General features: G+C 39.7%; 2 protein-coding genes across 3 annotated transcripts in view; one reads left to right on the forward strand and one right to left on the reverse strand.

The window, feature by feature from the left end:
* Positions 1 to 1,666: 1,666 nt before the first annotated feature.
* On the reverse strand, positions 1,667 to 3,304 carry ankrd33aa (ankyrin repeat domain 33Aa). The gene is made up of 4 exons (XM_033968895.2): positions 3,047 to 3,304; positions 2,837 to 2,966; positions 2,603 to 2,743; positions 1,667 to 2,519 (listed from the first exon to the last, which is right to left on the reverse strand). Exons 1-4 carry the CDS (start codon positions 3,302 to 3,304, stop codon positions 1,690 to 1,692), a joined length of 1,359 nt encoding a protein of 452 aa, XP_033824786.1. The 3' UTR covers positions 1,667 to 1,689.
* A 3,618-nt stretch (positions 3,305 to 6,922) lies between these two features.
* arhgef25a (Rho guanine nucleotide exchange factor (GEF) 25a) overlaps positions 6,923 to 22,372 on the forward strand; it is a 47,733-nt gene continuing 32,283 nt past the window's right edge. The window contains exons 1-3 of one of the 2 annotated variants that reach the window (XM_055222955.1): positions 6,923 to 7,058; positions 7,248 to 7,634; positions 8,600 to 8,735. In XM_055222955.1, the coding sequence (XP_055078930.1) occupies positions 7,539 to 7,634; positions 8,600 to 8,735 (232 nt within the window). In that variant the 5' untranslated portion in view covers positions 6,923 to 7,058; positions 7,248 to 7,538. Of the gene's footprint in view, positions 7,059 to 7,247; positions 7,635 to 8,599; positions 8,736 to 20,890; positions 21,359 to 22,372 lie in introns of those variants that run through there. The other variant, XM_033969464.2, reaches the window with a different exon arrangement.

Raw genomic sequence — 22,372 nt, forward strand, 5'->3', positions numbered from 1 at the left:
CAGTATTATGTTGATTGAATGTACATTTAAATTGTACTGTTGTCATCAACCTGGCTATAACTATAGTCCCTAAATGTAATCCCCAAAATCCTGCATAGATGGACTTTAACTGTCATGTTAAAAATATGTGCTTGAGTGAATATAAATCACAAAACCAGTTAAACTTGTTGTTTTCTCTAATATGCATAGAGTTTTCATGAAATACGGTAGTTTTAATCATACTTAGGTCCAATATCTCCCTTTTACATACCAAAGTGATGTGTGTGTGTGTGTGTGTGTGTGTGTGAGAAAGTGCTTCAGTGCAGCACTCAGATGCATGTCTTCATCAGTCTCTAATATAAATTCCCCTCCTTGTTCTCATGCTCTGTAATCTGCGCTGCTGGCTGAGGGATGCAGACACAGCTGGAGGCTCTCACATCATCTGTCATGTTGCGAAAAGTGCAATTTGTTGTCCACCATATCAGCATTTTATACTCCTTAAGTGTACTGAGAGTGATTGGCAGTGATACTCCTACATCTTGGAAGGAAAAGTGAGTTTTTGCTGCTTACAAAGGGGTATTCTGAGCATGCTTTAGTGAGGTGTTGTTATTTATGCAGTCGTTTCTATACGTTCATATTGTACTGAGTGAAGCTGGGGAGTACTTTCAGTAATTTTCCACCATTACAAGATAAAAAAGCCTAGTTTGAGTGCAGATCTAGCAGTATATTTTATCATTGCGTCATACGTGTCTTGGCATGTACTCTATTTAATACATTCTCGCTGACTTTGACTTGTTTAGTTCCTTCTTTAAAAAGGAACTAAGCCACAATTGTGAATTTTACACTTAACAAAAATCTGCTTCTGCTTTATGTAAAGTAATTGCTATGTAAAGTTGCAACATATTGGATTAAGAGATTACTGCCCCAGGTTCAAAAGCCAGTGAACATTAAACCAGGGAGCAAATTATGGACTTCTTAGGGAGCTCAGAATAACACCATTGGGACGTGCCACACAGGCCGCACACAAGCATGTGGAGAGTAGTTTTATCATCTTAAATCTGTAAAAAAGTAGTAAGTTATTAGAAAAATGACAACATAGAGATGAAAAAATAACGCTTTATTTTTCTTTTAGACAAAAATACTAGGAAGGTTTATTATCTCTCTCCAACTGATAATTCTCACAATTGTATTTGTTAAATTACCAATAATTAAATGTTGGTTTTGGCTGTTTCTTCCCCCAAGTGTCTTTTATTAGCTATCCCAATCACACCTGAGAATCATTCTGTAAAAGAGTCCATTTGTTTTGCATAGATATATTTTCTACCTGAGTTTTAATTACAAAGAGCATCTTAAGAGCAAGCAGCAGTTTCAGCAGCTTTGACCCAGCAGAAGAGACACTCCAAGAATCTGTAAAGTGAGGAGTGAGTTACAGTGTTGACTTTAATTTATTCAAACAATATGTGAGGCATGTCTGTTCTTATTGACAATTCACCAATGCTATGTGAAAGCAAAATGTGAAGACCAAAAATCACATGTTATGTACTATTGAGCCATATTACAACATCAATAGACTGAATGTTATTGATGGACTGCTACTCAAATGTATTCAAATATTCCCAGAGTTGAATACATTAAGGAATTCCTTATCTGGCTTCTGTCACAGGCAAATATTTAATTTACTTGAAATTGAAAAATCGTTAAGTATCATTGTCACTTTTTACTAGACTTTTTACCTGACTTCTTACTCTTGTTGTCTTTCTTGTCTTTCTTGTCTTTCTTTTCCTTCTCCTCCTTCTCCCTCTTCTCCCTCTTCTTCTCCTCTTTGGCTTCTTTGTACTTCCACACAGGAGGTTCCAGGTAACCCTTCTGATTCTTCTTCTTTTTCTGTTTCTTGGGAGTGGGCTCCCCGCTCTTGGTCACTTCAATCTTTGGGATGCATCCGGAGGGGAATATGCTGTTCCTGTGTGCCATGCTGCGTGGGATGAAGCTGCGGCCCCCTGTGATGCTCTCCTTCCTCTCAGAGCAGCAGGAGGTGAATGACACGGATGTGGCAGACACCAGCGAGGGGGAGGTCGAGTGTACAGAGCCACTACTGTGGGACACTGTGCTTTCCTCTAACTCCTTCACGCTGTGCTTGGCCAACAGTTCAGGTACGGCCAGGCGCCGCTTACCCATTTCAGGGGGGCTGGTGGGGCAGAGTGGGCGGCAACCAACAGTCACCAATGGACTGTGAATGCTTGTAGTGATCCGCACCATTTGGTCCATAACTCCATTGTCCTGTGGGTCTTGAGGAAACCTAAACGAAAGGCTGTCTCTGATTCGCTGCCGTAGTTTCTGAGTGGCAGTTTTGGGAGCAGTGGATTTAGCAACCAGATGTTTGAGTTCAGGCCACTCGGGGACAAAGCTCTCACAAAACTGTTCGGCCACAGGACGAGATTGCAGCCGCCGCAGTCGAACCAGAGTCTCAAACCTGCCAGTCTTCAGCACCCAGTCCTTTAGTCCTTTTCCCTGCACCAGGTCCATCGCGTGCACATCTGCTCCTGTGTCGAGAATTAAAGATAAATCTCAATCTGAAGAAAATGCATTCAATTGCTAATTGATCCCTGCCTTATCATAAACTTACCATGCATGACCAGAGCCGACACGCACTCCTCTCGTCCCTGCAGACCAGCTTTGATGAGGGCCGTAAACCCTCTGGGGTCTCTGATCTCAGTGTCCACATCAGAATAGTAGTTGAGGATGTAATTTAAAATAGTGATGAATCCTGATTTGAAAAGTTAATATGGTTTAGTTGTATTGCATTGTATTAGTCCAATATGATTATGAAGATGTACGCATGTTGTGTATTGACACATACCAGCTTGAGCAGCTATCATGAGGGCAGTGTTTCCGTCATTGTCCTGGAGGTTAATGTCGATATATGGACACACATGCAGAGAGGTGACAATGTCCACGTAGCCCTTGCTCACAGCCAACATCAGTCCATTCTGGGACACAGTAAATGCTGTTTGTTAAGAGCACTATCATCTTTTTATTTACTATATGGTATTAATACACTGGCACTCACTCTCCCGTTGATGTCCAGCTCCATGACCTCTGCCCGGGTCACTCCTCTCTCCATGATGCTGCGCAGGCCTGGGGCGTCATTTCTCTTGCACGCTTCATACACATTTTTAGGGGGCTCAGTGTACTTCTCCTCCCGTTCATAGTTGGGAAGCACCGAGTCGTCAGAAAGCACACTTCCCGAGTCTGAATCGTCCACGAGGAAGTCTGAGTCCTCGGAAGGACCTTCGCCCAGGTGAGGGTCATCGTGTGCACAGGCCATGACCCCTTTACAAAGGAAAGGTCCCAACCGGGGTCAGGAGAGCTGCTAATCACCTACATCTAATCACACAAGAATACAATAAGTAAATGTACTCAAACAAGCAAACATTATCACCAGACACTGGTGTAAACATTTTACATTTTTCTCAAGGTTGCCGTACATCAAGACACCAAAACAGAACAATACAAAAATGGTAAATGGTTAAAATACTACTTGACCATTGACATGTTTAGACATTTCCTTTTGATTGCCATCACTTAGTGTAGTTTATTTTAGGATTGTTTGGACGTCATAAATAAAGTAAATTCCCTGCCCTCCCACCACCCCTGACCCGTCATGTGTAGTTGTAGTGGCCTGAAAAAGCCTCTGCGGTAATCATCTAAAGAGGATGACCTCAGGCCTCCTCAATGGGGCTGAGCCGTAACTAAGTCAGGTAAGCTGCCTTTATAACCTGCTTCAGTAATAGTGCAGTTATGCTTATTATAGAACACGGGAGGAAGGTACAGTTTTGATAATAAATAAAATGCACACTCTGATGAAATCCTTGTAAAGTTAGAACTGTGCTGAGAAGAGCATATGGTGCCAGCAGCAGTGGGAGACAAAGCTCACAGCATCTGTCATGGTGTCTTCAGAAAGTCACACTCACTGCAGCTACTCAGAGAAATTCTGCTGTTAAAACAGTAGACCTTCAGGAAAATGTGAACATTTAGATTCTATAACCTGTTTAAATATCATAGTATAAATCAAAATCTCTTTACATAGCATAGGCTATTCTTAGCACAACCAGGAAGTTGAATGTTTGTGCCCAAAATACTGACATTTTAGGTTTAAGGTTCAGTTAAATTTCAAATTAAAAGATCACAATCATACAGCCACATCTTCTCAATTATGGTGAAGCAGATACTTGACGAACTCCTAGTGATGAATTGTTTCTTTATTTCCATAACTACCAAAACAAAATAAGTTTACAGTGTTTCCTAAACAGAATAACAATAGTGATATTCAGGCTTACCGTTGTCAATGCAGCCAGGGTTTTACTGGTGTCATCTGTTTCTGATCTTGATGTTAAACCATCCTGATGTAACTTCCACTGCTCCTGCAGACTTTAATTAGACCCGAGTTAACTTCATGTTTCCCAAACTAACTCCAGCCCCTGCCTGTCCCCTCCCCCCAGGTCTTCTACTGACCAGTGAGATGTCTTCATTGGCCCACAATCCCTCACATCCCAACATAGACTGCACCTATCCTAAGTCAGGCAACATACATGTGTTCTCTCATCCCTGATTACTGAAGATTTAAGGATTAAGTCAAGGGAGCAGACAGGAGCTAACCACGCTGCTCTTACAGTCACTTGACTTGAGGCTTGTCCATTGCTGGGTCTCTCTCAGCCCATCTGGAGTGTCAGAAAAACCTAAAGGGCTATGAATCATGGAGCCTCCTCAGTGTGAATCATGTGTCGTGTGTGATGGGACATGGAGAGCACATACTGCTTATGTTTTCTCTCTTAAAGCCTTTCACATGGCCAACAAACTAACCCAGCAATTATTCCCATGACAGAGATGTACCTGGAAACTATGAATGAAACAAAGGAATCAGTTAATATAACAATCAGTTATTGAAATCATCTTGTAGTCATTTAGTAATCGAATAATTGTTTTCTGGACTATACATATAAAAGATGCCATATATGAAAGGAGAGCAGCAAACAGTGCATGCATCAAAGTGACACACGAAACATGCTCTAAACAACTAACCAAACGAATAATCGTCAAATGTATTGATCAGCAGTCGTACTGGAAACCTGGTGCTGTAACGAGGTCAATAACTTGTAATCACACTTGAAAACACACAGACATAGCAGAAACTGGAGCATTATGTTTAGTTAAGGATTGCTTTATTGACTAGAACACTCATACTGCTTCACCAAATATCTACCTTTAAAAGTAGTTGAAGTGTGTGTGTTGAACAGTTTGTGCAGGGAATACATTTTAGTTTGGAACTAAGACTGCCCCCTTCTGCTCAAACTACAAACTGCTTATCCAAACATTTTAGAAAACATATTGTAGCATCCCCGTTTCATCAGTGATGTTTTACACTACAAACATGATGAATCAGTTTAACTGCTTTGAAAACACTATTCCGAACAACTACTTAAAATAGGATTAATTCCCATATCTTTGTAGTTCTACATATTGTATCCCATTGCTTATTACACAGTATGTAATAAGGAAGTGACACTAATTGACTGAATAAAAATAGTTGATATTCTATGTTTAGACACGAGGTTGTGTACCACTGCTGATTTGAATCTCAGGAAAAGTAAAAAAAAAAAAAAAGTTTCTGGGAAAAGATTTATAGCCTTTAAAAGGTCATAGTAGTAGGAAGGAAGTGTATTTGGTTCAGAGGGAGTTATACATCTTGTGTTGACTGCATTTGTTTGACATTCAGTTACAGTTACAGGCTATTTAACCATCCACCATGAGGGGGCAGCAAACCACACTCAACATGAACCAGACTGGCACAAAACATCATAAGTTCTTGTGGAAATTGTCTCTTAAACCTCAAGTTAATATTTAAGAATATTTGTTTGTATTGCAATCGTCTGACTGCACCATTTTCCCTTTTAAGATCATAATGGATATTTAATGATTTTGTTCCAGTTCTACCAATTCCCGTCCAAGGCGCTCACTCATCACTTCCAAAGAAATTCAGATTTTTCCCAGATGTCACACTACTATCCACCAGAGGTCAGTGGCAGAGACGTAGAGCAGAAAAACTGTGTTGGAAGCGGTGATCTAAGTTTAGCCAGCTTAGTGAGTGATGCTAAAGACATTCATGTGCTCTGCTAATATTAGCCTATGAGCAGTTTGTTTGTGAGTACACTCTTTTGAAGCTCAATTAACTTCTTAATTTTCAACTCAACATTATTGTTCAACTGAAAAGTCTGAAAGCTCCCAACAATTAGGTGAATGGAAGGAAGCAGGAAGGAAGTGGAGCTGCTTTGTTTAAGGCGGGGAGGAGTTTTGGAACATTTTGGGCAAGTTATTATTAAGTGAGAATTGGGGCTGTTAGCTTTGTTTGAGGTGAACTTTTTAGATTAGATTTTTTTTGCAGAGCTGACACACTATTGAAATACATTTAGGAAGTGAAAACATTTCAGGACACTAACCACAATTTCAAAGCCAACTTGTTGTATCTCAAGGTATTTCATTACATTACATACATATATTAATTCTTTGATTTAATATTATAGTGACTATAAACTGAAATAGTTAGTACACAACTAGTAGTGTTTTTTATTACCACTTGTAAGCCAAACAGAAGGCAACTTCTTTTTTTCATATTGCAAAAACGTCTCTTTTGTTATTTTTGCATGAGTCATATTCAGCTCTGTGTCTCCATTTAATAAAAACAACTGAGTTTGACCTGTCAGACTGACAGGAGCGTGCAAATACTTCTTTACTGGCCGGTCATCCTCCTTCTAACTCCTCCACATCCATTTGGTCATAACAAATGTAAGCCTTTTAACTTGTGATGAATGTATCTAGTGTGAGCAGAACTGAGCGATTCTTTAGTTACAGTTGGGATGCGTGTGACTGTCTTGTAGCTTCACTTCAGGGGCTGTGTGTTCATACCTTATTTGGGGCTGCCCTGCTGCTTAAGAGTTCACACAATCCATGTGTCACTGCCTCAGACTGGGGCATGATCTGAGAGAGGAGCCCTGGAGCCATGAAGAAAAGACTGTTTAATTCAGGTAGGACTAAACCAGGTAGAGACTGCTGAGACTGGACGACTGATGGAGGGAGGAGAGGGTTTGGGGAGGAGTGTTGGAGTAGTACAGCCAATGGAAAAAGAGAAAACAGTTTTTAAGTGTGATGGTTTTCTTCTGTTCCCCGTGCACCATCCAAGCAACAGGAGCTCATTCTTTGCTTCTTATTGACAGCACCAGGTGGACATGTGTCTGTGGTCTAACTGCTCCGGACCAACTACCTTTGTCTCATCTGGCTTTTGAATGATAGAGGAAGAAGGCTGAATCTTGTGACTCCTATCTAAACAAGTTTGTGTCCAGCCTGAGACATGCCCTCCTCTTTGTGGATCAATTATTCATGATATTTCCTGTGGAAGCAGCCAGACCGGAGTGGCTCTGCTCCCAGCAGTGGCACGGTGCTGTGACAGAGAGGTCCAGGGAGTGAAAAGGTGTGACTGGTCATCTGAACTGGATGCTTCAAACAAAATGAAGGCTCTACAGAAGAACCAGGGGCGCACTGACCAGATGTTAGGAGCCATGGCGGACATGCTAACTTCTGTGGCTTTACCCAATCAACAGTGGGTGAGTTGTTTGTGTTTGGTACGGGATGCTTATATGAAAGCATAATACCACATGCTCAGATTTAAAACAATGCCCATATGGAGGTGATTTTCAAACTCTTGTTCTGGTTTTTCGTGCATACAGTGTGTGATGTGGCATGGCCCGGATATGCTTATGCTTTATAGCAGAACTAAAAAGCAGAGCTGAAGAAGGACTGTCTCTGTTCAGTGCTCTGGAGGAATCTTGAATGTTGTCATTGACCAGCACTGGCCAAAGCATATGACCATAAACATACAGTCATGCAGCACCAACGCTTCACTGCTGCTATGTTTAACCACTCTGCCTTATATTCAACTTATTCTCACACAACACACTGATGTCAACCTTTTATTTTTTGGGAATAATGCAAACTTATTTTTTCCTACTCAGATCTGATTGCTATCTATGGTATTCTCTAGATTAATAGAGCTAGACATACATATTTTGCTTGCTCTAAGGCCTTGTTTAAAAGATTCAACTACAACTGTCAGTTTTTTAAGGGAGAGCTTAGCATTAAAACCAACTAGCTATCACCATCAATTTCAAATCTGTGTTTATGCATGTTTATCTTCAGCGTCTTCCCCATCAGGCAGATAGCTATAATAACCATCTAATCTGATCTTTCAGAGGAGTCATGATTCTGCTTGACTCCATTTAACTACCCTCTGATGCTGCTGGCTTTTAAATACGATCGAATCTTCCCCTCTTATCCTGCTCTGTGGCAGAAGTTGGATCTCAATGATTTCCACTACATTCCAGTCCTGTGCGTAATGGAGAAAAGGCTGAAAAAGATGCAGAAATGTGGAAAAATGCAGCCACTGGTATAATGTTATGTGGTTATGCGGCCGTAAACCTAATCTTACCAAGCCTCCTTCGGGACAGGCTGAGGCTCCGCTGCTGACAATAGCTCTATGTGTGTGTGTGTGTGTTTATGTGCGTGAGCGCAGGTCTCCGAGGGGGGTGAGCTGGACCTCCCATCGAGTGAAGAGGAAAAGGGGCCAGTCCTGGGCCAGTGGGACCCGGAGGCACTGGAGTGGGAGCAGAACTCTGCAGAGGAAAACTTGGAGAGGACAGACCAGACAGGTAAGACCGCATAGTCCCTCTGAGCGTGACAACCCCAAAACCTAGTCTAAACACTGGCCTCACCAAACCTGCCCAAGCTGTGAAAACGCTGGTCCTCACAGAAAGACAAACATTAGAAAGAACTTTAATAACTGCGTAGCTGCAATACAAAGGGCCGTATGGCAAAAATATGTATTTAAGCCAGGACCTTCGCTTTTTCACACTGTGGTTGTGATTTGCAGAGGACTATAAAATCATACTATATAAAGACTGTAGATATGTAAACATGACATGATATATTAGAATCATGAACGTGCATAAAAACTAAAATAGCTACCTAGTTACATTATAGTCATAGTAACACAATGTGCATACTGTGAACGTAAAAAAACTGTCAATGTATGAATTTTCACTTCATTTTTAATACAGCTTCCATCAGTGAATGCTAATTTCAGTTGATCTTCAGGTGAGACCCATCTGCTGTATCTTCTGAGCGTCATTAGTCTGTAATAATCACCACCTATCAAACTGCAGTTACCTGTGCAACATGGTACATTTTCCTCTTATTAAACTCCACCCTGGCTCCCCTCTATTAGCGCTGATAGCACTAAATGGCTGTTGGTAATGGCGTACTAAAGTTTGTGAGGCAACAAACTTGGTGAGTACACTTTCCAGATGGAGAGAGAAAACATAGCAGCTGTTTTGCTAACACGGTTCTGATTTGACTGTGAAAGCCTTGCGTGCATTACCATTTTCCTTGAGTGAGATTGAACAAAAGGACCTTTGTAGCTGGCTCCAAGTTTGTGAGTGTGTGCATAGTGAGGTTTGGTACTATGTACCATTTGGTTGGGCCGCTAACCATTTGAAGAACCGAACAGGACAACACCGCTCCACTGCAGGAGATGCTTATCACTAGTGGTCTTACTTAGATGGGGTACACTGCTGCTGAGGTGAATGCTCCCAATTATTATTCCAATGTGAGATTTCTGCTTGCAAAGAAAACTCAAGAAATGCATTATTCATGTATGTGTTGAGGGCTAATGACAGAAAAACAAGATTGCTTTTTCCATTTCCAGCCAGGCTCCTTTGCTCAATTGTTTTTGCATAGCCCAATTTCCTCTTGATGCAAAATTGGATGGAAAATCAATGAAAGGCATAAAACATCTGAACCCTAACAAGAGCACACGGCATTGCTTGTACAGGACAAATGCTTGGCAAATCAGTGCAACCATTCACCTTTCTCTCTGTCCCACTCCAAAGCTTGTACAGTGAAGTGTATTAGAGCTGAGACCACATTGTTGTCTTTAGTCATTGGCCTCATAGTTTTTGACCTCTGATCTCTTTGAAACCACCCAAAAGAAGAACTTAACTAGATATTGTTACTCCTCAGTTTTCAGAATACATACAAATATATTGTGTACGTTTAGTTGAGTGAGTTAAAGGATAAAAATACACACTAATATTAATAGTAGTAGTGGTAGCAGCAGGGGTAATGGTAACATTTTTAGTAGTTGTTGACTTGTAATGTTAATAATATTAGTAATGTAGTAGTTGCTTTTTCATTCACTTGACACTGCTTTATTTGTTCTGTTTACGTAATTAGCAACTTTAAGTACCAAACCGTGTTATGTGCCATTACACGTATAAGAAACGTATGCATACATGAAATTGCAAAGAACAGACTGAGGAAGTGCTGGAGAAAACAAACCCAGGACTTTATGGCTGTGAGGCGATAGTCATAATCACTGAGCTACCATGCTGCCAGTTATTAATTATTAACTTTTAAATGTTGGTGAAAAATCTAAAATTACATAATACCATATGTCAATGTTGTGAATAATGATTTCTACATACAACTTACTATTGATGCATTTATTGGAGTGAGTTCTAAGAAGAAGCAGGAGACATTTGGCCTTTGCTGCAGTGCCAGGGGTCACACTGTTGTTTCTATATCTTACATATGTTTAGGAGAGGCGAAAAGGAGAGGCCCCCTCTCTCTTTAAAGGCTGCTTCATGGGGCCATAAGAGACTCATCTGGACTGTGTTAGGAACAAGATGTCTGCTACAGTGGCTCCGCACAAACCGCTGCCAGCCTGCACTAATTCAGATCTCAGTCTTTATTCTTCTCTTTTATCAACTCCTGTGTATTTCACTCTGCTACTGTGGTCAGCGAGGCTTCAGATTATTCAACAATTTAATCAACATTGACATGACCAAAAGGTTTTTACAGATTTGAGTATGAAAATTTGACTGATTTATCGTTGCTCGCATTAAATAGTAGTACTATTTAAGGATATCAAGTCAATGTAATCAACCTACTCTGCATCCAGACCATAAAGCACATCAAACAACCATCCTTGTTTAAGATGTGCCAATCGCAGACTTTGGTCCTGTTTCAAGAAGCAGATGTAGTCCAAACTCAGACTTTGTTAACTCTGAAAAGAGGTCAATTCAAAGTTTTCAGTTTCACAGAGAGAGTGAACCTAAACCCTGAATCAGTCACCATGACAACTCACTCTGTGAACCTAACCTGGTCCAGAGCAGGTTTTATTCCTCTAACCCTTAGTTTACCTAGAGTCTGCTCCTGAAGGAGAGCTCTGACTGGACAGTTCACTTTCCCATTCACAGAAGTAGGAAGAGTTAGATCAAGGTTTAATGAAAGGATTTAACTTCATAAAGATAATTTATTTTACACTTTTTTTACATTTTGTTTCAGTTTGTAAATTATAACAAAGCTCACTGCTTATAACCTTTTAAATTTGTTTGATCACATTTATCAGCTTGATGTCAAACAAATGAATGAACTAATTGAATTTTACACATGTATTTAATGTCACATATAATGTCACAGCGTTACTACACTCCAAATGCTCAAATGTATGTCAGACCTTTAAGTGCAACCTGTGCAGTGATAATGTGTACAATTAGTTTTAAAATAGTATGTAATGAACTACAAAAGTTAAAAACATGTTTGTGTTTTAATGCAGTGCTGGGATCCATTGATCAGGGCTTGTCTCTTCAGCTAAACGCAAAAGTGAACAAACTCTGCGTGGTCTAAACTCTGCAGCAAACCAGTTTTCTGAAATGGGAAATTCTGAGTTGACCATGTCTGAGAATGATAACTCTGAGTCAGGAATTAAACTCAGGGTTAGTATAAACTGCTTTGTGAAATAGGACCACTAATTTGTTGCACGTTTCCTCTCAAATATGGAAGACTTCTCAAATACTCTTGTATCATTCAGGACAAAATACTTCTTTCACCTCTGGTACATAATATGATAGTGCTTTGCTTTGATTCTGCAGAAATATAGGTTCAGGTTTTTTTTCCCTCTTAAGCCGGATCATGCATTTGTATGATTCATTAATCCACCTGTTAATCACGCCCGTGTTGGAAATTGGGGAGGCAGGATGCGGTTCCAAACATTATGGTCTGCATTGGCTGGCCAAGCAACCATTATTCTAGAAAGAAAAGCAAATAAAGCAAATATGTAAACTTTGAAGCAAAGACCTCTCTGTTGCATTTGCATTGCAAGTAAATAAACAAAACATGTGGATACTAAAGCTTGTTTTAGAATTTCATCTTGATTTTATTCTGGAAAAGATCTTTTTACTTTTGGAATACTGGATTTTATGTAGCTACTTTTGGATATAAGTTTGAAGTCTTCTGGACTTTCCTCATCTCCCTCACGGACCCCTCGTCTCTCTTTGGTTATGCAACATCGGGCAGTGATGGATGAGAGTTTGTGTTCACACTTCGCCTGTTTTTTAAGGTAAATACTTGGAAGCCTCACCAACAGGAAGCAGTAATGAGCTGTTATTCTATTCTGGGTTGGCTCTGTTCCTCAGCAGTTAGTTTTATATACTGTTTATGAGTATCACTGGTTTGCATTGTGAGGCTTTACCGTGTTTCAAGGCCAAGACCAAGACCAAGATTTATATTGTTTTAGGCCATATTCTTCTACCTAAATTACAAGTATTTAATATAAATGTAAACCAAAATGTGTGCATTATACTGAGCTTATAACTTATTTTTTTTAAAGATGTTTGAATCAGGGGTCAGACATCCAAAAGAGGAGCATCCAGTCCTTAAAGACTACACTTTCTGCAAGTGACCTTAAATGGCCACATGTCATTCTGTAAAAACAGAGATAAATCCTTACACATAAACAACAGACGTAAGCAGATCTGAGTATTATGTCTAACAGTAATGTCTTCATCTATGTAGCTTGAAATGGAAGAATCCTCTATTTGAATTTTTGTTGCCTTTCTGTCTTTGCTCCAACAACATTCAAATCCAATGTCTAGAAAATACACAAGTTGGTGCACAAGGTGGTGCATTTTGTGAGAGCTAAATGTAGAGGGTCGCTGAGGTCAGCACAGATCAGACCTCCTCAGACCATCTGGCATTTAGTTTTTGCTCTTGATGAGCCCGAGCCAAGATCACATTAAACTCACGGTCACTGGAGAGAGACAGAGGAGAAATAATATTATTACCTAACCTAGTATGTATAATAATAAAACATAGTCAAATTATTGTATATAATTAAACATATTGAACTAATTTTAGAAAACAACTGATTAGACATAATCACATCAAGTTAAGATTACATAGAATACATACATATAACAACACAAACTTTACATATTTGAAATTCACAGATTTTTTCTGTATATATGTTACATAATAATGAAAGTTAAATAATGAATCAGTTAAATGTGAAGTGTTTCTTTGAGTGTTGTTTTATTAATTAATATATTTTCCTTTAGTTCATAACTATTAACTCACGGTCTGCACACAGTTCTTTCTGTGCCTACAGTCTAGTCATGTGCATATACTCTAATCATATAATAAAGGCTCCAGAAAGATGAGGCATTTAGATGAGGGAAAGTCTGAAATGTCGTTTTGCATCATTTTATATCATACATAAAATACAAATCCAGTGCACGTTCAATAGTAGTAAAAAAGTTTAACTAAGTTCCTAATAAAACTGTGCACTTGACTTGTGCCCTGTGCAAGGGCATTGACTTTGATTCAATTCATCACTTGGGTCTTTTTAATCAAGGGGCCTTAACAGCCAGTCCTTATATAAAACAGGTGTATTGGAGCAAAGTTCAGACTTTAAGGGAACAAATTGGACTATGTATTTGGACTATGTAAATGGAAATGATTCAAAATGTAGATAATTTATGTTCAGGAAATTAATATTGAAAGCAGTTTTATTTGTTTTTATAGACCAAATAATATTAAAATATAGTTTTTGTTGGCTGTACTGTCCTTACATTAGTTCAAATTAGTTTTAATAATCTTTTGACACAGTTTGTAATTATAAGCTCTATCTTGTGTTTAAAATAAACGTTTAATGTATTAATAACTACAGTCATCTAAGTTATTATTGAATATGACCTGCTTTGAATCCCCACTCATGTGTTGATAATTCCTCCTCTTAGACTAGAGTGTGTAGCACAGTGGGAGGCACTGCATGGTACTGCTCTGCAGTCCATCTCCTCAGTGGACATTGGACTCTGGGAACACCGTCTAATTGGACAAAAACAGCTTGTCTGTGCACATCAGCAGGACAGGATGAGACACCTTACAACACTGACACTGACTTCTGCTGCTTGGCGGGACTAGTGCCAACTCCCCCCCTCCAAAAAACTTTCCCTTGTCCTGGCGCTGGATGTCCACAATACCAGTTTGCCATAATTGGTGCTTTGCTCTGAGAGGAAGGAGGAAGAGAGAGAAGCTATGGGAAGTGAAGTGAATGGAAAAGACATATTTTGGCAGGATTTCAGGTGGCTGATGGGGTGAGAAGAGGCTGGAGTCAGAGGGGGATGGGAACATACTGAGATGCTGTGTTGTGATAGAAGTACCAGCAATTATGCCTATAATGTCTAATCAGTCTACATGTACTTAGTGAAGTGATTTATAAAAACTTACTTCCCATGATTTATGTGAAATACCTTTACAGGCAAAAATCTTTTCAAGCTAATTATCCAATGAAAAAGCAGAATGACTGTCACATGAGTCAACAGTTCTAAGAGCGCAGGCTGCATACAGTTCCTAGTTAAGGATGCACTGGCAGTCTCTTTGCTTCTGATAAAACCATGACCATTCAACACCACTGGGTTTAAGAGCTTGTCAAGTCCAAACATATAGATTTTTTTTTTCCATCTTCAGTCTCTGCAGCTCTCTACTGCCCACATATGTTTAAGCATACGTATGTCCATGAGTCATCCCAGGAGCGTCTCGTGTAGGAGCGGCAGAGAGAGGCAGGGAGATGATAGATAAAAGCTGGAGATGAATGGGTGTTAATGCGCGTCTCACCTCACATCCCCTGCTCCTCCTGATTTGGGAGCACACGCACTAGCCAAAGGGAGGGACATATTTTCCATATTTCTGTGAACATCCACTGCCTCATAATGTCTCCGAGACCAAATATGAGACAGTTTATTTTTAGGGTGTAATCCTAAGAGAGCATATACTGGGGGATGATCCTTTCAGTATAATGACAGTTACGTTTCTGTGTTCACTCTTTTTTTTCTATCATGTAATGTTGTTCAACATTTGTGTTTGAAAAATGTGTAGGCATATACGTCTGGTACTGCTGTCCAAAAGAGATAAAGGAGGGGTTATGAGCTAGATCAGATGTTTCAGGACGTGGGTGACAGTTATAATACAATTGAGAAAGAAATTTGGGTTTTGTGGCTGTGTCGTATACTAACAGTGTAAAAGTGTGTAGACATACAACATGTAAACCCAATATTTACAATCTGCAGATTTATTATCAATCTTGAATAATTGTTTGATCAAGTGTCCATAGTTTCAACCAGAGTTCATGAATTGTCCTTAAGCGCATGAGGCAGTTTATGTGAATGTGAGTAGTGAGTAGGTGGGAAAGTGTGGAGAAGTGTGGAGAGTGCACTCGTTGTCACAAGCCCACTAGACTGCAGAAGAATGATGTTGTAGCATGTGATACATTTCAGGTTCTTGAGGTTCTGGGCTGGTTCCAGCTCGCCATCTGTGGTTTTGTACTCGACAGGGCACACCTGGCTTATGTGTTGACAGACAGGACCAACCATCTGTAAACATTCTCATCTTAAGTTAAACTAGCTAGTATTCTCTTTCAGTTCCGTTCTAGAGTATACACACTGAAATAATCAAGTACTATTTACATCAGTGCAAATAACATTTCAAGTAATATCCCTTGCGTAAGGTGCATTGATACAGTGCGAGCTGGACTGGTAAAAGAGTCATCAAATTGGCTCAAATGGCTTTGGCTTAGTAATATAGAAAGGCCTGTTATGGGAAACATTAGCATTTGAATGCACTGTTATCAACTAGCAAGTAAAATAAAAACAGATAAACAAGTGCAAGATGCTAGCAGACTTTTTGAGCTAATGCTAACAGCTCTTAGCACAGGGGTGGGCAAACTTTTTGACACATGGGCCACAGTGGGTCCCAAAATTTGACAATTAGAGATTTGGCCTGTAAATTGTAGCAAAGCATGAATATGCAAGGCCTGTTGTACAAATGGTTTTCCAAATGCATTAATTAATTTAATAATTAATGTATTAAATTTCAGTTAAATAAACAAAGAGGAAAAAATTTGAACCCTTACCTATTTTAATATAATTAATATATATAATATAATTGGTCACGTTCAGCAGGCCGAATTAATAAGCCCAAAGGGCCGTGTGTCGCCCCTGGGCCATAGTTTGCCCATGTCTGTTTTAGCATAACAAACAATAATAACAGTTTTATATTTTCCACAGTTTAGGTACATTTCTAGAGCCTGGGATTCAAATGGATGAAATGCTTTTAGTGAGAAGTTAGTAGTTTTGGTTTATATCACAAAATGGTGCAAAAATATCTTAAGACACTCCTGGTCCTAAACAACAGCCCCACATCCAAATGAATAATTCACTTTGGATTATATTTGACCTTTTTTTTTAAAAAATATTCATTGCTAAAATTAGAAGCTACAGTTATCCATTTATTCCTGAGCTGTGCTAATTATCAGGAGTGCATACCCCACTAAACCATTTACTCAGTATTGTACACACCCTGGAAATATTCATGGACAAAGCTATCCATTATTTAATTATGTCTATGCAACAGGTACAGTCACCCCCTGTTGGCTGCCTTGTGCACCATGCTGCTCACTGCTGCTCTCTTAAAAGCACATAATAGATCCTCCTTCATTCCCCTCATGAATTTTAAATGCATCTCAAGTGAAGCCTTCCTCACCGCGTCTCCTCTGTGTCGAATGATAGCACGCGCTTAGTTCACTCAATTTGTAAGGCTTTATCCTCAGATTCCTTCCCCCTTGTTTGATTTCCTTGTTCCCTTTGAAGCGTTTTCCTCTACTGACATATCCATTGTTCCTTATGCAGCTTTGATATACACTTTGATATTGTTTGCAGGCTTATGAGACAACATGGAAGACAGCCCTGTTCAATAATCCTCTTGTGACTTGCTGCTTGAATCATTAGTCACTCACTTAAAGCAACTGTCGCAGGGGGAGAGGGCCTGGCAGTGTGCGCTGTGCAGACTCTGATATTTACTTAATAGAAATTAGATTTGGCAATTTGCATATGGATGTGGTACCATGTCGTATTGCAGTCTAAATATTGACTGCCCTTTCAGAAGTGAGTAGATCAAATGTTATTATAAAGCTGATTATGCGGAAGTAAATGTCACCTAATACATGTTTAATTATGTAAGATTAACCTAGTATTTAAGATTATGTTTGATAAACTAATTGTTCCCAGTATTAAATCCAGTATTATAATTGTCTTACACCAGAGCGTGGTGGGGAAAGATCATTGTGGACTTAATCAATATTCATATTTAAGGCTTTTAAATAAATGTAGGAAGCAGCTCATACAATTGCAATGTAACTTGCATTCTTAATAATAGTTTTGAATAAACCATAGACATTTTGAGTTGCATGAATGTTATTGTTGACTCCTGCAAAAAAATGTATTGAATATGCTACTTTTCTACATCACGGACAAAGATGTTATAAGAGTTTAATATGGATTATACTCAACATATTACACAGTAAATGAAGGATAAACAAAACAACTCTATTTAACCTTTGAACTATATTTGATCAGAGATGACTGAATATTTGCACTCACTTGTGTCTGTAAGTGAGTGAAGACTAACAGTACAGTACAACCAATAATTTTGCAGTTATTGTGTGCTTAGCTTGTGTGACTAATAGGAGAGGCTGCAGAGCTCCTGTTTGCTCTGTCTTGTGAAGAGGACCAAAACACTGTAACATCAGTGTGCCATGGCCCCGTCACTCTGCAGCTTTAGAGAGGGCCCTGTCAGCTCTTCTAACGCTCCATCACTGCCCCAGCCTGTACCTGTGAATGGGTGCTCGCTGACGCAGACTGCCTTTGTTTTGCAGTAATCAAGAGATGATTTCTGTTCTCCCTGTTGTGAATGAGATTGCAGCCTGGCTCATGAGCTTGAATGCTTCAGGCTTACATTCGCTTTTATTTGTTTGTTAGAAAATAATTAGTTGGTTGGTCACCCAGAAGAGTATTTTTTCTGAAATAGTTGGTTGTTCTGTGTCTTGCCTCCTGAGGTGTTTATTGGGATAAACCTGCAGCTTCACATTGACATTTCAGCGCAATACAACGAGGATAAGTCTTTGAGAAATGTGGGATTATTTTGATATGTATGTGCATGGACGTCACTGCTAGTTTTCTTGTATTTTAAAGAAATAATTTGATTCAAATTGATAATTCGCTTTTTGTCTTTCTATTATATAGTAACTGAATCAGCTCAAATTAAATAATTGTGTGTGAAAGACATAAAGAGAAATCATGTTGAATCAGCCTTTTAGTGCGTCACAACTATCATATACTCAAGGTTATTGTAGTACCTTAGATTAGAGATAGAGATATATTATTAATGGCTTGTCTCCATGGAGCTGTTATTCCTTTGCCTGGAATGTTTCACAGCATGGCATTAATGTAATCTGTCTTCTGTCTCCATGTAGACAAGCAGGAGTTGCCACCCGTTCACGTCACAGGTGAGATCTTTTAGAGAGGCAAGTCTGATCACAGTAAGAATGCATTTTTGAAGGTATTTTAGCAATGAAACACCTATAATTTAATACATGCAAGAACATGTTTAATATCATAATGTGCGACACGCAAAGCAATTACATGACATCCCACAAGAAAAGTTACATAATGCTGCTTTAATTCGTATTTGTATAATACTAAATCATATTAGAGCATGTACAATTTTCTGTCAGTACTTCTAGCCAGGGCTGGCCCAGCCTATTAGCAGACTAAGCGGCTGCTTAGGGCCCCAAGGCCACTAGAGGGCCCCCAAGAGCCCATACATTTATATTAAAAATAATATTATATGTAAAATTTTATTGCAAACTGGGCTTGGGTGTTCACAGCTGCCTAAATATCCCTTTAAAACCATTATATTAGTTTTGTTTATCTATAGTAGCAAAATATCTTGCATGTGCAGGACAAGTGGAATAAGCATGGATTGAAGTGGGATAAGCATGTGCAGGACAAAGGTTAGATATTCTGTTCAAATTAAGGGCCTGATCAAAAATGATTCCAAGATTTCTTACAGAGGAGTGAATGTTAGAATTTAAGGCCCAGATGCTTTTGGAAATCTTGGTGATATTGTTGTCATGGTTACCGGGGGGTAACTATGAGAACCTCTGTTTTATTTGGATTGAGTTGAAGGAAGTTGTTTGATGTTATGCATAAAAGATATATCTTAGCAACATGTAGACATGGTGAGACAGTTTATTAAATTGTCTGCTTTTGATTGTGGGATTTTTTTTCTTTTGCAATCAGCCATCAACTATGAATGTTTAGGCTAGCACAAGTTGCTCATAGTATAAAATTAGTAATGTTGATAAGCCACTGTGTCACCGGATGACCTGTGAACAAGTCATGATTCATGATGGTGTATTGTACAGGCTAATTAATATGCACATTTGCTGCTAATGTCTGCTAATTATCTAGGCTACAGTAGTCATAAAAAATGTAAATATAATAAAATGTTGGCCATAACTTACGATGAGCCTATGATCTTAAATTAGATCTATTGAATTAGTTTATTAAACTTTTTTGGTGGATATTTAAAAAGGACAAAAACAAAAAGTTATTTAAGTGACGACGTTTTGCTGCTAATCAAAGCCACTTCTTCCGTTCTGGTCAGATTGCACTGAACTGAAGAAGCAACTTGCATAAGCGGCAAAATGTGTTCATTCAATTAACTTTTTGTCCAAAATTGGAGCATACCTGCACGACTGAGGCATTACACAGACATATTTAGAAAGAGCAAAGAGGTATGTTTTGGTTGAAGTAGGCCTCTTTTTGCTATAATAGTTGTGACAGTCTGGATTTTTCAGTTGGTCATATAAATACAAATACACTTGGTCAAAGTGATGAGAGCATGGTCATAGTCATGTCAAATGTTAATCACCAATAGCGGAGCCCTGGTACATGGCGCTGCCAATGGCCCCAAAGACAAATTCTGCTTAGAGTCCCCTGAAAACTAGCGCTGGCCCTGCATCCACTACATCTTTGTTATTAAACTCCATTGTGTGGCTCAGAATGTCTACATAGTGAAATCTGAGCCCTCTGCCCCATTTCATGGAAACGCTGAGCAAAAAGGTCACTACGCCGGCTCCACCGTCATAAACAGACAATCAATCAACAATATCATCCTGTGGAGGAAATCCCACCATACTGACTGTACTATTACTAAGACTTCACCGCCTGTCTGACACTGCAAGAGGCTTAGTGGAAAATACATGACACCCTCAACTTAACACGGCCCCTCTTCTGTAAATAGCATTATGTATCATTGCAGCTTGTTACTATTCTCAGTGAGTGTTCTGTATCGGGGGGTCTTTGCAAACATTACTAAAACAAGGCTAGCCCTGTAAATAAGGTTAGGATGCATGAACTAATTAGGGAATATACAGATATGGGGGTGCATTAAAAAAAAGGGCTAGTAGATTATTCAAGTAACGGAACACAGGAAGGCTGAAAATAAGGGGAATGGGAACGTTATCCTGGAATAGGCTGCAACCAGTTAGCTGCAAACTCCACCCCTCTCTCTTCCCCCTCCCCTTCTGTCTCACTTCACTATCTCTCTCTCCTCTCACAAGCAAGCTCCCAGCCTGTCATTTGACCAGGCAGTTCACAGAGGCACAGCACCCAAAAGAAAACACCGCAAGGAGGAAAGAAAGCCCAGGCGAAGGGGAGAGGATAGAGGAAACAAGCTCTCTGAACAGCATGATAAGCTCACGGGAATGTCTGCTCAGAACCTAAGATTGCGGATTTGATTCTTGCTACATTTGTGGATTCCCCCCTCTGCGTGGAAACTGGGAGACTTGCCTTTTTTTGGGAGTTGTGTAAAAAGTTGGAAGAAGACACATTTTTGAAATTGTCACTGAGGAGAAGAATTGGAGTGAAGAAGGGAGCAGAGAGTGTGGTTGGCCATGCCCACCTCTGCCCATGATCCAGCTACATCATGAAAGGGGCCCATTACCATCACCATCGGCATCACCGGGGTTGCGGGTGCCAACACTTATTTCGTAAAGTCCTGGCCAAGTGCGGCTGCTGCTATGCTCGAGTCAGAGGTTAGTAGATTTGTTTGAATTTATTAACTCATTCAACCCGGCTAAAACATCCGTCTTTCTTCCTTTGCTAAGGTGTCCACCCACCTCTATTTTATCTCCCTTCCCATTCCTGCGAACTCTTAATTTAGGTGTCTGTCTCCTAGCACTCAGTTCATGTCTACACTTCCAGCTAAAGCAACAAATGTTCCTTCCAACACACAGAAATGACATTAAGAAAGTTGTTTTGTCTTGGACAGTTTTAAAGTATTGGGCTTTGAAATACACGGCCCTCCTCTAGGTTGTTACTGTCACTTTTATGTGTGGCACGTGGATGGATGTAGTGCACAGGGCGACTCTAAAACATTCCAGGACCCCTAACTGTTAGCAGAACAAAACAGTCGTAATACCACCTCCGATTGTCTTTGACCATACTCACTGTGTGCTGTCTATTGTGATGGAGTGCAGAATAGCCATAGTCCATTAGAGCAGTCCGTAAACACCAAGAGGAGACCTCGCACTGGGTCAAGGCCTCTATAGTCATGTGACATTGTTTAAGTTTTCTCCTAGACTTTCTGTACAACCTCCACCTCAAACTTCAAGTGATGTCCCAAATATTTGGATAAATAACTAGTGTCTAGTTTGCACACAGGTGCCGTACTGTGCATTTACTTTTACAATCCCCTCACATCAAAGGGGTAAACAGTGTGCCGGCTGACCCACTGGGGCTCCCATACATAGGGGGCTGATAAAGTGGGCTTTCATATTATTGGTCAGGGTTCAGGCTACATACCTCACATTCTTTAACTTTAATCTCTTATGTAATGGATATTCTACTTTTCCATACGCTACTGCTCCCCACTGCACTACCTTGGTATTGTCACTGTAAACACAAGCCAAGAGCAAAACATATAAACAAATGGCACATTGGTAATAGTATAGGAAATAGAAAGCGGAAGCATTCATAACACTTTAATACAGTAATGCTTGAATGTTTAATAGTCATAGCTGGAGTGAAGGCTTCTTGAGCTCAGGGAG

The sequence above is a fragment of the Periophthalmus magnuspinnatus genome, chromosome 7, assembly GCF_009829125.3.
Source record: "Periophthalmus magnuspinnatus isolate fPerMag1 chromosome 7, fPerMag1.2.pri, whole genome shotgun sequence".
Classification (NCBI taxonomy): domain Eukaryota; kingdom Metazoa; phylum Chordata; class Actinopteri; order Gobiiformes; family Gobiidae; genus Periophthalmus; species Periophthalmus magnuspinnatus.

Coding starts and splice junctions, on each gene's coding strand:
- ankrd33aa (XM_033968895.2), bottom strand. CDS start 3,304: ATGGCCTGTGCACACGATGACCCTCACCTGGGCGAAGGTCCTTCCGAG. Junction 2,967..3,046: donor AGCTGGACATCAACGGGAGA/GTGAGTGCCAGT, acceptor ACTGTGTCCCAG/AATGGACTGATGTTGGCTGT. Junction 2,744..2,836: donor CATGATAGCTGCTCAAGCTG/GTATGTGTCAAT, acceptor TTTTCAAATCAG/GATTCATCACTATTTTAAAT.